The 16,742-nt window shown below is 37.4% G+C and overlaps 2 protein-coding genes across 3 annotated transcripts; one reads left to right on the forward strand and one right to left on the reverse strand.

The window, feature by feature from the left end:
• The first annotated feature begins 647 nt into the window (after window positions 1-647).
• axdnd1 (axonemal dynein light chain domain containing 1) lies at window positions 648-11,274 on the forward strand. Of its 2 annotated transcripts, none has more exons than XM_066647291.1 (25): window positions 648-887; window positions 2,003-2,193; window positions 2,332-2,429; window positions 2,813-2,915; window positions 3,002-3,087; window positions 3,192-3,248; window positions 3,397-3,505; window positions 4,228-4,349; window positions 4,520-4,660; window positions 5,127-5,231; window positions 5,749-5,869; window positions 6,084-6,185; window positions 6,290-6,456; window positions 6,538-6,607; window positions 6,698-6,932; window positions 7,209-7,425; window positions 7,505-7,598; window positions 7,692-7,894; window positions 8,328-8,418; window positions 8,562-8,693; window positions 9,046-9,162; window positions 9,416-9,538; window positions 9,638-9,729; window positions 10,464-10,594; window positions 10,959-11,274. In XM_066647291.1, exons 1-25 carry the CDS (start codon window positions 782-784, stop codon window positions 11,072-11,074), a joined length of 3,129 nt encoding a protein of 1,042 aa, XP_066503388.1. In that variant the 5' UTR covers window positions 648-781; the 3' UTR covers window positions 11,075-11,274. The 2 variants fall into 2 exon arrangements, with proteins under 2 accessions (XP_066503388.1, XP_066503387.1); XM_066647290.1 differs by having other exon boundaries at window positions 9,416-9,544; window positions 10,959-11,273.
• Window positions 11,211-16,737, reverse strand: nphs2 (NPHS2 stomatin family member, podocin). The gene is made up of 10 exons (XM_066647294.1): window positions 16,631-16,737; window positions 15,708-16,450; window positions 15,514-15,617; window positions 14,801-14,873; window positions 14,568-14,650; window positions 13,853-14,056; window positions 13,241-13,296; window positions 13,035-13,113; window positions 12,127-12,395; window positions 11,211-11,981 (listed from the first exon to the last, which is right to left on the reverse strand). The coding sequence occupies exons 2-10, from the start codon at window positions 16,018-16,020 to the stop codon at window positions 11,939-11,941; spliced, it is 1,224 nt and encodes a 407-aa protein (XP_066503391.1). The 5' UTR covers window positions 16,021-16,450; window positions 16,631-16,737; the 3' UTR covers window positions 11,211-11,938.
• Between the last annotated feature and the right edge of the window lie 5 nt (window positions 16,738-16,742).

Genomic DNA, 16,742 nt, shown 5'->3' on the forward strand with positions numbered 1-16,742 from the left:
TGTATGGAGGGCAACAGGTAGTGTTGCAGTCACACAGCTCCAGTGACCTGGAAGTTGTGGGTTCAAGTCCTGCTCTGGGTAACTGTAAGGAGTTTTGGGTGTTCTCCCCGTGTCCGTGTGGGTTTCCTCTGGGTGCTCCAGTTTCCTCCAAAAATACACGTTGACAGGTGGATTGGCAACTCAAAAAGTGTGTGTTGCTCTGTGAATGACTGGCGCCCCCTCCTGGGTATATTCCTGCCTTGTGCCCAGTGATTCCAGGTAGGCTCCGGACCCACCGTGACCCTGAACTGGATAAGGGTTACAGATAACGAATGAAATGAATACTTTGTTTGGACTTAATCCAAAAGTAAATCTTCAAAATAAGGTCATATGCAGGGTAATTAGGATTACTTCTAGGGGTGTACTAATGTTAGATTATAACATTATATAAATTATATTTTCTAATCTTTTTGCATTTAGCAAACACATATGATCAAAACTATCCCAACCTTGTTACCATCTCAAAGTAATCTACATGGGGGAAAATGAAAATTCTAGTTAGTTCAGCACATAACCTCTTAAAAATCAAAGTTAGGTATGTATCTTAGTTATAGTTTGGACAGTTGCATGGAGGCGTGACGCGTCCATAGCAACAGTCTTTATGACCGTCAGCCGGAGCTCTCTGCTCAGCTCTGTATCATAGACTGTGTTTGCTAACAACGGGCTTTATTTATTTAAGTCTTTGTTATCATACGTTTCACTACCTTACTAATATGTGCTTCGTTAAAGTTAAGAGTGGAAAATGGCGGCGTGTGTAAAATCTAGTCCGTCTCCGGCTTTACAAAAAGCAGAGGGTCGTAGAAAGAGAGTAAACTCTTCGTTGAAATCCTCTGTGGAAGAAAGCCACGGTGAGTTACTCATTCCGTCAGACGAAGGATAGCGAACTGTCAGAATATGATAGGGACAGTTATTCATTTTTCACCGCGTGGATTCTGTTAACTACAACCTTGACCCATTTGTTTATATAAAATGTTCAAAAGATAATACGTCTGCTACTTTGCCTGTATGGTCCTGTTCTCATTTTTTCATTTAAAATTTCGAAAATATTCTCCATTGAACTACTTCATCATCAGAGATAAACATTCAGGGGTCTGTTTGTTTGTCTTATGATTCCGAAATACTGAGGCATTGAAGACTTGAATAGTTTTCTAAATATTTCATGTCAAAATAAAGAAAATAATTTTCCATGACATTCTGCTGCCAAAGAATTGAATATTGCTTATTCTAAATTAAGGGACTGTATATAAAATATTGTCTATATGTTTTCTAATATATATAATTGTTTAATTATTTATATTATTAAAATAAAAATATATATTTTTTCCAAAATCAAAGGGAACAGCATAATTTACACCACTAAAGCATATTAGTAATAAAATAAAAATGTATATATTTGTGGCATGGATATTTAGTTTTATTGCTGCTGTCATTGTTCTCTCTGGTCATTTTCTGGGTCCCTCATAAATGAGTTTACACTCACATAAATTCACTTTGTCATTCAACATGGGTTAAACCAAAAAGATGTCCTTTCATGTAGAACTCCACAGATTACATAATTGTTTAAAAGAAGCAGCCAGCTGGAATTACCACTATTAATTAATTAAATGTTAACACTGTTAAATACATTTATATATCAACACTTTGGGGCTGTTTGGGGCATAATGAACTGTTTCAAACAATAGAAGACTATGGCCCAAAGCTTGTCTGTCTCTGCCAGAGGATACTGCTGTGGGTGGACCTTCCAGCAAGACAATGAACCCGAAGCTACATCAAAACCTACACAAATAGTTGTGAGAAATCAAAATCTGTGTTTTGAATCCAAATGAAAATGTATGATGTGTACTGAATAGGGAAGGCCACAATCGAAGATCCAAGAATATCAATATCTTAGAAGTTTTCTACATGAAGAGGGGGTCCCCTTATCATCCTTCTACCCATTTTTTCACCTCTTCATACATTACAGGTGTTGCTGAACTCCCTCTGCTCCCAGAAGTAAAGGAGACAGTGCCTCTAAATGGCAGAGCCCAGACGCAGATTTTGCTGCAACAAGATGATTTCATTCCAGACGAACTGCTCACTAATCTTACTTCAACTGTCTCTGCGCAAGGCCAACTGGGACCACCGAGGCTTAGTAAAACCCTCAAAAACTCAAAGGTTTTTTGCAGAAATTAAGATACTTCTCTATGTTTTATTGCAGTTTATTGTCATATCCATACCATATTTTAGCACGAGTCTTACATACACATATCAGATGGTACCAAATCATGAGTTGTGTTTTTTCTTTATTTGCAGGTTACTCGTGCACCAGACGCAGTGTGGCATCATGCTGTTGGCCGCAAAAAATACCAATATTTTCTCGACCAACCCACATCTGTAACTGGAGCTGGCAGGTTTTAGAAATTATACTGAGTAACTTTTGTATCATCACTGTCCAAAGAAAACATGTATCTTAATTTTTGTTGATTTTTAGTTTACTACATCATTTGAACACAGCAGCAGCCTTACCTATGGTGTGAGCATTTTATGATAAATTGACCAATAGAAATGCTCCTCTATTACTGGGAATAAAATATTGTAACAGTTTGATTTTTTCATTCAAGGTTTTTCTTTGTCATTTTAGTTATTTCATGGAGAGACATGTTTTTCGCTGGACAGCGACAATATGCTTAAATATTTTTGTCATCCAGTTTAATGTGCTGCTGCAACAAATTAGTTATTAATATTATTATGAACACATCCTCACTGTTGTTTGCTTGGTTCTGTTTGTGAACAGGGATATATCCTTTCTTTGCGATGCTTTGGCTACTCAGAAGCAACGAATGCTTCTCCCACCCATGACTGACAGACGCTCTTCTCAGACACGTGATATTCAAAAGGCATGTATAAAGAAATTAGATCTTTACTTCTGATAATAACATTTTTCAAAATAAAAAAAATATTTATATTCTGATTTTAAATACAGGATACCAGTTCCATTGAGACTTTAATTCCAGCAGAATACCACATAGTAAAACATAAGGGTTTGAAAGGACTGCAGTGTTATGACGAGTAAGTAATGCTGAAAGTAACAAATTTAAAGAGTAATTCTGCCTAATTGTGAAAATCTGAAATTATGTAAACGTTTATGTAAACAGTCCTTCCCTTATTTCCAGCAAATTTACAGTTTTGTTAGAGGATGAAGAAAAGAAACTCAAAATCTTTCCATCAATGTAAGTGACATTATCAGCATAAAGCTTTTGTTAGATTGTACAACAATGTTTACCTCCAATGATCAAGCCTATGCCATGTAGCATTTATGATCCTCTTGTAATGAAGCTAAAGCCTCTTAAAACCAGATGGTTCCCTGATGATCATTAGGAAGCCCAGTGGACGCCTAGAGGCAGTGCAGCTGATGAGAGTGATGGATGATATGCTGGAGAAAGCAGGTGTCCATCAGGAGTTTGAGGAGCTCACAAATCTCTCACAAGTATGCATTTTTGTACTGACTACACATCATTAAGTGCTGTGATGAGCAATGCTAATGTGTATGGTGCTGGTATAAGTGTAAAAAGTAGGAAAAAAACAACAACAACAAATTATGCAGTGTAGAACTAAAAGAACTACCTGTATGGTCAGTGGAGCTGTGAGAATAATGTGTAGAAACAAGGATGTGGTCAAAATGTTATGGCTGATCACTGTATGTATATAATTGTACATAATTGTCCCCTCTGCCTCTGGTTGTGTACAATGTTTCCCACCCTCTCCCAGCACTCAGTGCAATGCTAGCACATATATGCATTGGTTAACTGATATAAAAAGATGTCAAAAGAGTTTGTATTTAAAAGACGCAGAGGTGCTTCTCAAAGGATAACACTAGCTTTAATTAGATTAGTAACTTTACATGATCAATTGGGAAATTACCTCGATTAAATTTGAACAAAAATCCTTTGCTGACTGCTTAAGAACTGTCAGTTGACATGAAGGTCAATTTATGTTTCTTCAACAGTAAAAATAAAAATCTTACAAATCTTACAATGTTACAATGTCAAAAATGAGCACATTTAAAAAATTGTGTGTGCCCTTTATATTGATTTATCAATATATATGCTGATAATTGTTTTAACCATTCTGATAAATCCATGGAATCTTAAAGTGGTTAATTTATTTATTAGACCAAAAAATGTATTAGTCATTCATTCTGTGCTTCAGATGGAAGCTCTGCTGGAGCTGGTGCGTGTGGAGCAGAACATCTACAACATCGTTTTCCATGAGCTAATCCGGCAGGTGAGCGTGGAGTGTGCAGAGAGGGGCCAGCTGCTAGCCAAACTCAGGTGTGTTTTTGTATGTCCATATACAATATGTTGTCTTTTTTAAATCTTGCTTAAACTACCTAAATCTACCTAGAATAAAATCTAATAATTGTCTAATACTAATCTTGTCTTTACGTTAAAGATCTTTTGAATTATTTTGCCTTTTATGAATAAAGTTTTATTGTCTTTAGGCAGCGCTATGTTGCTCTGCTTGACCGTATCCCCCAGCAACTTAAAGGTTTACATACTGAGACACTGGCACAGAAAGCACTGGACCGACGACTGATGGAAGAAATCATCTGCTTTAAAAGCTCCATCACACAGCTTAATGAGTAAACCCATTTTTATTATTACCATAATTAATATTATTATTAAGTGTGTGAGTGAATATGTGAGTGTGTGTCGCCCTGGACTGGCACCTCATCGAGTGTGTGTTCGTGCCTTGTGCCCAGTGATTGGCCCCATCTTGACCCTGAACTCAATACGCAGTTATCATATAAACATATATATGTTTATATATTATGTTTATATGATATAGGAATATATATATATATATATATTCTTCCTTGCTGGGTTGTTGTCTTTATGTTTTAAAATAAAACAGCAAGCCTGTGAAGTAATAAAATTGCTATCATTTGCATGATGAGATTAAACCCAGAAAATGAATTTGTGAGTGAATATAATTATTAAATTACTGAGGAACTAGATGCTTTTTCATACAAATATAATTGAGCAGAAGATATGATGATGATAACGCTGATGATATTTTTGTCTTTTTTGGGTATGCTCTTGCTGCAGAGAACTGAACAAGCTGAGGGATCATGATGAGCATGTGTCTCACCAAGCCGTCAAGGCCCAAGATGAGCTGGCCAAAGCATTGGAGCAAGCACAGCGCAATTCTGAGTGAGAAATAAAAAAAAATAAAAATAATAACATTTTATTACACTCAATTTGAAGTGTACCTGCTCTTACCTGCTTTGAGGGGACTGAGGTGTCCCGAATATTAAAAACTGGGTGAAATGAGGCTAACAACATATGCTAATAACTTATTGACTCCTGTCTATAATTATAGAGCAATAAAACCCAAATAATACCTGCTCTGTGGTGGTCCTCTGGGGGTACTGACTATTGAAGATTATAGTGAAAGGGGGCTTACAAAGTATGCAGAGCCTCCTATATGATCAGTGGAGTTGATAAAGTGGACAATGGAGTGTAGAAACAAGAGCTGGTCAAAAAGTTATGGCTAATCTGGGTATGTGGTCTTTGTCTGAGAAAACCGTGTGTATTCTGTTTGGAAAGCTGTCTGTGTTATTTTAAGTTCACCTACTTGACTAGTGAAACTGGTAACAAAATACACTATTTTTAAGTGGTGTCTACAGACATTGGTACATATGGTGTAACAGGGAGATTTCCCTTGCAGTATTGTTGGGGAGTACCACAATCTCTATGAGATGCAGAGGAGACGGCTGGAGGGCCAGGTGGCCATACTGACTGAGGAGAGGAACTTATGGAGCAAAGTCGCCTACAGCCTCGCTCTGAAGGTCAGTTTGTACATTGCCTGGATTTTTAAAACATGCAGTTGTTGGTAAAAACCATTATTAATATTGCCCTTGGAATTGTATGGTATAGTGTGACATGCTTTACCAGACAGGGAATCAAACACACTTTTTGGAGTTTTGTTGTCCACCTCCTGTATGGAACTGTATTCATTATTATATCTAGTCTAAAAGTATATATTGTAAATTATCTTTCCAGGTTATAAAGTTAAACAACCTGCAGCTGGTCAGCAGGCTTCATGTTAGTGAGCAAACGTGGAGCAAAACAGCAGAGCACTTCACTGCTTTTCTGATGGCAAAGGTACATGTTTTTTACACTGACCATTGCCCAAAGTGGTTGTTGTTTTCTGTTACAAATTAAAATCAGGTAGATTCTACAATTCTACTGTTTTTGTCTGTTTTTAGGACTCTGAAGACCTTAACCATGTCATGCAGCTGACAGAGCAGTGGAAAGAGCATTTAACAAGCTTCATGGAGAAGCTGAAAGAGACTGAGAGAAACCAGTGTGAGATCATCAGGTCTATTCAAACTGGCATTGTCAAATGGCACAAATTCTGTGAGACTAACATCAGGTAAAGAAGATAGGAGTGTTACATTGTTTTGTTTGTTGTAATTGAATTTGAGCTAATACATTTGAGTTCACTTTTCTCTAGGAGCCCTGGTGTGAAATTTGAGAAAGTTTCAGAGGAGAAGTTGTTTGAGGACTTGAAGCAATGGTCCATGGTTAGAAATTCAAAGTTTTGAGAAATTGATTCATAAATTCTTATCGTTTATGATACTTACATATTACGATAATACCATTTCTCCCTGTAGGAGTTGACCATGCAGTGTGAACGGTATGGAGGAGAGGACCTTTTCTCTGGTCAGGAGACTCTCAACACACTAACTAAGCTGCAGGAATCATGGGTGGAGTTGTGTTTGCAGTTGTTCAGGAGGCACCCTGCCCCAGATGGAGAGCCACCTCAGGGTCAGGTGGCCATGAGGGAGCTGAGTAGGACTGTCACTAAGCTCCACAAGCAGCTAGATACCCGTATCAATGGAGAGAGCGGTGAGAAGTTTGACTTTAGTTTGTCTGCACTTGACAGATAATTTGATATCTCCAACACAGTTTGTGAAACTTCACTGTGTAGTTTGGTATTTATTCCTATATTCAACAGAGCATATCATTCTCAAATCTTTTATGAGCTAAATGTGGTGTGTAATGTTTAATGAACTAGTTTAATCTTTGACACTTGCACATCCATAATACTTCATCAATATTAATAAAATATTTCCCTAATTATATTTAGAATTTTAACAGGTTTTATTTTCTGTTGGTATATAGGAATTCATAAACAGTTGATGTCTCTGTGTGGATTAATGGAGGTCTGGGCCAACAAACTGAAGACCTATATTGGTAGAAGTGAAATTTTGCCTCACTCTGAATGGTTAAAGCTGGAGACAGTCCTGGAGAGCTGGGTAAAAATATCTGAAGAGGTTTTGCTGAATGTAGACAGCACCCAGTCAGAGAGTGACAAGATAAAGCAGAAGCCTCATACAAGGTTAGAGTTGAAGTTTTTAAGACCATTCAGTGCACACCATACGATTGATTTGTCTCTGAGCCATGTGTCTGTGTGGCAGGATTGAAATCGATGATGTCCTCAACACACTGAGGGATTTCCTCTCCTCTCAAAACAACTTCTTCGAATATGAAAACCTGACAATGTGTGAGAAGGTATATGGCATGTTCCCTTTAATGTTATGTTATTGAGTATGGGAAAATTTTTTTGGATGGTCTCAGCAAAACTGTCATTTTTGTGATGAACAGGTCAGTTCCATGCACTCTCTGCTGACCCGCTGGATGGTAGACTTGCTGCTGCAGATGGTGCCTGATCATGTTGCAGACCAGAAGCTACCTTATCCAACATCCAGAGAATTCTGTGCATTAAAGGATTTGTCTCTCCAGAAGCTGGAGGACGATGCTATAAATCTCTCTCAGAAACTGGATTATTTCTCTAAATATGTCACAAGGTATGACGAGTTTAACCTAAAGTTTACGTTTTAGGAATTTATTCCGGTTAGCGTTATAACTATAAATAAGTGAGGACACTGATCCTCTCTTGATTCTCTTAGAAACTTGGCTACAGGCCACTGGGAAAAATATAGACCATAGTGTACAACATGGAACCAGAAAGATCAGAAGACCAGAGACCAAAAGTCTCACAGTGCTTTTGATCAGTAATTTTGAGTTCATCGATGAGATCACGGACTCAGAAGAGTAAAAAATATTTTGGATTTACACCTGCAAAAGTCTGCACTGAACCAATATTAAAAACACAATCACCGCACCGGTGAAAACTTTGCCTAAAAAAACTTTGCCTTTGAAAGAAAACTTTGCCTAAAATATGTCTCTCTGTTTTAAATAAATGACACTTGAGATTTTTAAGTATGTCTCCACCCTCAGCTCTTGTCAGGCAATTGTGGAGGAGGACATTCAAAAGAACATGACTCAGGATGAAAAAGACAATGAACTGTACCAACTCTCCAAGATTCAGGTAGCAGACTCTCCCATTTTCAAAGATTCTTTAGTAAACAGCAGAGTTTTATTAGAGGACGTCTTCTTGCTACATCTACTGGTGAACATTTAGAAAGGTTATGAAATGTTAGCTTCTGTGCCTGTGTATGTGTGTGTGTTCAGAGGGAGTGTGCTGAGTGGGTGGAGGTGTGTCAGGTCCTGCTGTCTGATATGACTGGACGTCCTGTTGAGTTAAAAACGGTGAAGAAAGCTGTCACTGGTTTCCCATCAACACCGGCCACTGTGAACTCTCTAGTGAGGAGCTTTTCATTTTGTTTTTGTAATAATCCTGTGGCTCTTTTTGAGCATGTTTCACTTCAGAAAAATATTCACCTTCAGAAGAGAAATGAGTGCAGTCTATTTCACTGTACAGACTGGCTGTACAATCAGTAAGTAAGTAGTATTTATTTATAAGGAGAAAAATAAAGTGTAGACAGGAAAGGCCAGATGAGAATAAAAATGCAAAAGCTTTTTTCATTAACCACAGAAAAGTATGAGTAAAATAACTAATTTGAATTCAACAAAGGAACGAAAACTTAGCAAACAAAGCAGAGAATATAGACATAGAATTGTGTGGGAGAAAAAATAAAATCTATTTTGTCGTCAGGTGGATGACCACACCAAATCAGAACTGACCAAAGACGATGAAAAAGACCAGGAAGAGGAGCAGACAGCTGTGAAAGCAGATGACAAACCTTGCCTAACTGAAATAAATAACCAGAAGGTCAGTGCCTTATTTATAGCTAGTCTCAGAAAATATTAGTCTCCAGACAGTGGCTTATAGCCTTCAAAGAGCACATAGAAATCTCAGCCCCATCTAGCCATCACCATCACTGTCACTTAAATGTAAAACCTGGGAAATCTGTTATAGGCCTTTATTGATCCATGGCACATAAAGAACAGAGTTCTTCTCATACAGTCAGTCATTCTGATTTTGCTGATGGGAATGAATGTATTTATCTAAATTTACCTCCTAGGAGGAGGAGGAGGAGGAGGTGGAGAGGACAGAGGAGATCACAGAGGAAGAAAAAGTTCTGAAGATAATAGGTCATGATGGCAACATCATGGAGCAGTCTTTGGGAAATGATACTGTGCAGCTGGTGGGAGTCAGTATCTCTTCACATATTCACACATCCCAGTGTTCTCACACCTAATCAATTGTGTTTCTATACTAATGCACCCTGGCTTCTGCTATCCAGACCAATGATCTTGTACTGCGTCCATGCACTGAAAACACACAGCAAGCTTTCACTGCTCTGTCTACTGTGGGGGTTCTTCAGCAGGAGCTATTGTGAGTATTTTACCAGTGAGTGACCTTGGTATGCACACTTAAAGAATGCAGACACAGATTTCGCTTTAAACAGAATATACAACCATGTTGATTTAGCCAAGGATAAAGGCCCATTATCATGGAAAAAAAAGTATTTCCATGCTTTCATTTTGTTCATTCAGTTTCATTTTGAATGAGTCAGGGTTCCGATGTTTGACAACATGGCTGAGAAGATGATATTCCGATACAAAATAAAAGGCTGTTGTTTTTAATTTAATTTCACTATGAGCTTCATTATGAATGATAGGATCTCAGCAGGTACATCTAGGGCCTGAGAGTGTGTCTCAGATGTACAAACCCAAACCTCAAATTCCACACGAGTTGATTATGTCACCCACAACCAGTTTGAGGAATGAACAGTTTCAGTAAGGGCTTAAAGCCAGAATAAAAAACAACTTGGCAATGAACATAAAACACAATTACACATATTTTTAGCAGCAAATCATCTCATGGAATTGGTCTATAATTTAAGTTTAGAAGGTGGAGAATTTTTTACATAGGGGTACCACTCAACACTCAAATAGCTCTTTATGTTTCATAAGAGCTATGTGTCCATGCTGATGATAAAAAAGCATGTACAACGTGGCCTCTTGAATAACTGTTCAACAGACCATTGTCTATGCTCATTTCTGTATCCTGCATTGGGGCCAAAAGTGTGCTTGTTTTGTGTGTGCTTATATGTGTTGGGGTGTCAGAGCTGTGGAAACTCGAGCCATTAGTGCTGAGGAGAGGGCTGTAAAGGCAGAGGAAGCCCTCCAAACAGCACTGGAGAAGATCCAGGACTTAGAAAGACAAATTTCACAAATGCCCACTCCAGAGCACAAGGGTGAGCAAGGGATATTAAAATAAGTGCAGTTAAAAGAACATATAATCTCTGTATGTTCCAGCAGTACTCTCATAACTTTACAAAGTTCATTATTGTCTCTGTTCAAACAAAACCCATTACAAACACTTTTGTTTTGTTATCGCATATTTTGAAAATATTCTGTGAATATTTCAGGATGAGTGGAACAATAAAAATAGTCCAAAATGTTAAGTTTGTTCCATCTCCTTTGAAGTTACAATTTTGCAGAAGGTTTTTTTATTGTTTCTATTTTACAATATGTGTGTTCTATATTGTAATGTATCAATGTGAAATATGATTAGTGTAGTCAGATACTTAATACTGCGTGAAATATTTTTTTTTCCAGTGAGCAAGAAGTCTGTTACACCAGCTGCTAAGACGACAGCCACTCCTGAACCTAAAGAGATGAGCCAGAAACCAGCTCCCAGCCCCAAACCCACTAAAGGCAGCAAGAAACGCTAAAGTAACACATATACCCTACTAATGCACATTGGAAGACAGAAATAAATTCAAAGTATTTTAAATTAAGTGTTAGTACATAAAAAAAGATTACTATTTGTGTGTGTATATAGTGTTAGACACATCACAAATGTGTTTATTTACAATGTTAATGTTACTGCTGTATTACAGTTAAATTAAATAAAAATGCTGTAATGCAAAATACAACTACAGAGAATGAAACCTTTCTCTTGTTTGCATTATTTACTCTATATTAAAGATAGATTTGGATTTAAGCAATAGAACACAGAACAGAGCCAAACATCAGGGCATTATATAATATTCATACGTACATTCATTCATTCATGTTCTATAACCGCTTATACAGTTCAGATTCACAGTGGTACTAGAGCCCACCAGGAATCTCTGGGCACCAGGCAGGCCCAGACCTTGGATGGGGCACCATTCCATCACACGTCACTACACACTCTCACATTCACTCTTACATTCACTCATTAATAATCTCTAATATCACTCACTAATGATAAAACACAAGTGTTTAATTAATTTTATAAATTAGTTTTATAAAAGAAAAGCTTAATGGAGCATATAATTCCTGAAAACTTTTTCTTTAAAGACCTCTCTTTCGGTTGTGCCTATCCACAAGGTTTTCACAGTGACTGACGTGATTTACCATGGCCTTTATTCCACACAGTTGCTGGTGTCAAGTTTGTGATCATCTGCTGCTGTAACCACTCATTATTGCTGCTGCCCAGTAATGGTGATTTATTCTGGCATCTCTGATCTGTGATATGTGAGGCTCTAAAAAAATGTAAACTCCTGGTCATATAGCTCTTTTCTTCATTGAAGCTCCTGTGTAATTTTGGCTTAAATGTTTTGATTTTTCTCCTTAGAGATATAATATCTGCCTCTGAAATCAGACATTTATGCAGTACTGTATGGTTTCATCTATAACAGGTTGTGAATATTTAAATAATAAAAAATAAATGTTATTCACTGTGACTATTCACTACACTGATATTCATACTGGAATTTTTGTCAAGGAAATCTCTCACATCATTGGGGAATCTTCGGCCAGTTCCTTGGAGACAGGGATGTCTCCTGTAGGATGGTTTTGATTGGTTGTGTTGGTTGTATCCGGTTGCTGAAAGGTTTGGTTGAGTAGGTCCAATGGAAGGTTAAGCACCACAGCAGGATGGTCAGAGCGCAGCGTATGGAGGAGTTGGAGTAGACGCAGTTGGACAGCCAGAGGAGAGTCTGAGAGAGAATCGATGGAAGCCTTCAGAGCCTCACATGCTGCCTTCTCACCTTCTGCTGCAATTACCTGAAATAACAACACACAGGCTGGGACACTTTAGGAAGGTTTTAATGCCCTACGCTCTATTAATGACCAGAGCCACAATTTTAAGTCTAAGCTTGGTTATCTAATACTACTGTGTCTAAATATTTGTTTTTTTTTCCTCCCCAGGTTCTGCCTGTATAAACATTTGAAACATGTGTTCTCTGTTAAATTGAGATAAAGATTTATAGATGACTTTTTGAGGTCTTAGGGAAACACTGGTTTCCCATGAACAACTAAGAGGTAGGTAACATATATGCAAAAAAAAAACTAATTAATACAAAATGAAATCTCCCATATTGCTTCATTCACAGTGCTGTGCCTTGCTGTCCCATTGACTCAAACAACACCATATTGTGCATATTGTGTAAAATTATTAACACATTTTAATCTTTAATCTTGTATTCTTTCCTTGTTGTCCAGAGTCATACGTATATCACTTAAATCAACTAATTCACTTTGTGTTCTCATCCACATAAATAAGTCTATTTTTTGACTAAATTGCAGTGACAGAAGTCAAAGTTTAAGCCTACTCCTGGAAACCGACAATGCTTGCATAAGATTACAATTACAATAATTATAACCTGTCCTGCAATGAATGTATTTATGGCAGAATGTTCATACCCTGATTTGAGCCTGTCTCTTGGCTTCAGCCTCAATGGCAAAGTTCTGTTGAATTTCAGGTGGCAGACACACGTCTTCTCTAAACCCACAAAAACACATCATTCATTTAGTAGTGCACCCAGCAGAACCGCACTGGTTAATGGGCCTCACATGCTTTAGAGTTAATACATTATTATCCTCTATCTTCTCATATATTTATTACTTACATCTCAGCTCTCTCCACTTTAATTCCCCACCTGCAGGCAATGGAATCCAGTGCAACCTTCATTGAAAGAAAAGACACAGTTGGGTCACTTTGCTCTATTGATTGAATTAAATTGTGAATTTTACTATATTACATTTTTAAAAATGAATGAAAATAGTATAACATATATATTCAGTGTCCTGAAAGATGAACAGATTCTTCATTGACTGCAAAAGCTGCAAAGAATCATACATTAAATAAAATATAATGTTCTTTTTTTAAAAGAGAAGATCAAATATGAAAGTAGATTAAAAAATAAAGGTATAATATTCATTTTTACTTTTTTAACTTAAACCAAGTGGTATCAGAGATTTCACAGTATGAATGTTGAATATAATGGTTATAATGGTAAATAATTAAAGTATTATGATTGAAGTTCGGTATTATCCATTTATCCTTTAGATAAAATGTGGCTATGTTTACATCAATATATTAGAGAAAATATTACCATATGTTATAAAGTATCAAGAAATTTAAGAGAAACATTTTACACAGTATTCTCCATAGTACCTCCAGAAAAATATTTACAAGGTGTTACAAAATACAAGGTGATACAGTAAAAAAAAGACTGTACCTGGATTTCCTTAGCCACTTTGCTCCTGTTCTGAAGTATGTGAGTGAAGGTGTGTTGGGCCAGAACTTCTCTGTCTGACACCTGCAGCAGAGCCTGAAGCACAGCTGGAACTCCAGCCAGGGAGGAGTAGCACACACACACATTCTCAATGCGATAATAACACACAGCACTCACCTCCGTACACACCAGGTCATTTGTCACCACCTGCAGACCACACAACTGTAAACATACATGATTTCTCTTGCAAGATGGACTGCACTTCTGTTGTGTGTGGACCATAACAGAGAATCTAACCCTAACCCTACGCCTAACCTTAACCTCCCACTTGCTAGTATCTGCCCACTTACTGTGTACGTCTCACTTGCTGATCTCCAGCCTGCAGGTATATGTAGTTTTTATGCTGATGAGGTCATGCCACCAAGCTGGGAGAGTGGGCTCTTGCATATATTCTGAGACATAGTAAGACAGTCACCACATCTTTTCAGATGCAGCTTTAAGAGTGAGAGAATTCAAGGCCAGACACTCTCTCCAGGACATTCTTGAATTTCCCCTGGGGATCAATAAAGTATCTATCTATCTATCTATCTATCTATTTAGACACACATGTAATTCAAGTTGGTGCTTATTTATCTGCAGTTCATCTGAAAGCTTTGCAATTAAAAACTATACAAACATACCTTCATAAAGGCACACTGCTGAGCTAAAACAAAGTTACCTTGTGAGAAGGGACCTTCAGCATTTTCAGCCGGATGTCCACTTTCTGACAAACATCCAGAAACGGGAGGTAAAAAAGCAGCCCTATGCCAAAATAAAACAATAACATTTTCTAATAACCAATGAACACAATTTAAGTAAAAATAATACATGAATGAATCAAATAATTTAAATTACTGATTACTAATTACTGCAAAAACAGTGTATATACAGATTGAGTATCAACTTATATACCTGGTCCTCTAGGTTTCCTCTGCAACAGGTGGCCCAGCCTGAAGACCACTGCACGCTCATGCTCCCTAACTATCTGTAATAAACAATATCAGGGACACAAACAATTTAAAACAAAGCATTATATAATCAGTTAACATTAATGTTTGACTTTTTAAAAAATATATATTTTATTTAATTTATGATGGGCACCTAAATGTAGATTACCATGTTTTTAATACTTTAACTTTGCACTGCGCCACAAGAAGAACAACATGACATCTCCAAAAACAAGAAGGTTTCTTCATAAACAAAAATATAATTTATTCTTTTGTTGTGATTTTTGTGTTTCTCTCTAGATGTAAAGGCTGGACATAAAATTACAAGACAGGAACAATTTAATATTTCCCTAAAGGAACACTATGTAAGATTTGCATTGCATTGTCTACATTGCAAGATGCAAACCACTAGCCACAAAAAAATGTGGAAAGCTCTTGAATGACCAAACCAGTCAACCGATTTTAATTCAGATTCGCATGCGTTCAATTTGCTAAAGAGAAAACTTAAAGTAACAAGGCTCTGAAACAATCAAGGGCTGAAGAGGATTGCTTTATATGTGACTGCTTTAATAGACCTATGACAGCTATGTCCCAAACATAATGGTCAATGAAAATACAGTCAATTTTCAACAGTCACTGAAAATAAATATTATAATATCACAAGCAAATAACACTTACCTTTATACAAAACCAAACTGATATAGGGAAGAAGAAGATGACAGTGGCAAGAGCTGCAATTGTAAGAAGCAGCTCACAAACCCCAAGGCTTCGTGGCTTCACGGCTGTAGGGCACCAGAATACTGATTTTAAAAATAACTCTCCCGCCTTTGTTATCTCTGTGTGACTACAATGTAAACCAGACCCTTACATACCTTCATCATGCCATTCACTCTCAAGAAGACCAAGTAGCTCCTCGCTCTCTTCTTTTGTCCTCTCTCTCACACTGTCCACATTGACCACAGTGCTCCTGGACATGACTGCCCCATTCTCCTTGTCCTCATTAATGTTTTTCTCTCCTGCCTCTGCTCCTTTTGCCTTCTCTTTCATCCTGTGTGCTTCTTGGTACTTCACTGACTTACTTGCCTTTTGCTTTCTCTCTCTAGCCATTGGCGGAGTTTCTCTTTTGGCACGGCCTGTTCTTGGAGGATGTTCGGATTTTAAGGCTGTTTCTGCATTTTTCTCCATCCTACTCTCTTTCTCAAGAACCAGCTATTACTTTCCCCTTGATCTGAATGTAGTTAGAAGTTACCTCACTGCTTAGATTTTGCTAATAGACTCCATCCAGCCAGACTCCCTTCATACCACACACACACACACACACACAAACAAGCGAAGGAGTATGACAGGTCAAGTGGGCTGGACAACGCTATTTGTGTTTTATACTAGTGGGTTTCACCAATATGAGCTTATTTCACTGTCTACTGTGCAATATAATTTAGTGTAAACTGTGAAACTGATTCATCCACTGGGACGTTTGTTTTGACCCAACATAAACATATTCCAATCCCCCATATATGATGATATACAAAAACACTGCTTCTTACTGAAAGAATCTGGGTGTAGGGTAGTGTAGAGTTACATTCAAATCATGTTTAAAATTGTAGGTGTTTTTCCCCTAGAAACAAAATTTCATTTTCATTAACAGGGTTAAGTTTTAGTATTTCAGTAAGTCATTATACCTAGCAAATCATATTTATTAAAAATGTGTTATTATTTCCACACAGTAGGTCTACATTATGAGAAAAAATGTCAAAGGTTTAAAAAAGATATTAGAGAAATGGAGAAGAAAACACACCGTGACCCCAAGTGCAGCCTGTCGAAAAAAAAGTAGTTTGTATTCACAGGACCGTAGTGTACACTATACCAAAGTGAAGCGCCGTTTTTACGTCCTATTGGGTGCCCTAGTA

The sequence above is a fragment of the Hoplias malabaricus genome, chromosome 16 (genome assembly GCF_029633855.1).
Source record: "Hoplias malabaricus isolate fHopMal1 chromosome 16, fHopMal1.hap1, whole genome shotgun sequence".
NCBI classification, from domain to species: domain Eukaryota; kingdom Metazoa; phylum Chordata; class Actinopteri; order Characiformes; family Erythrinidae; genus Hoplias; species Hoplias malabaricus.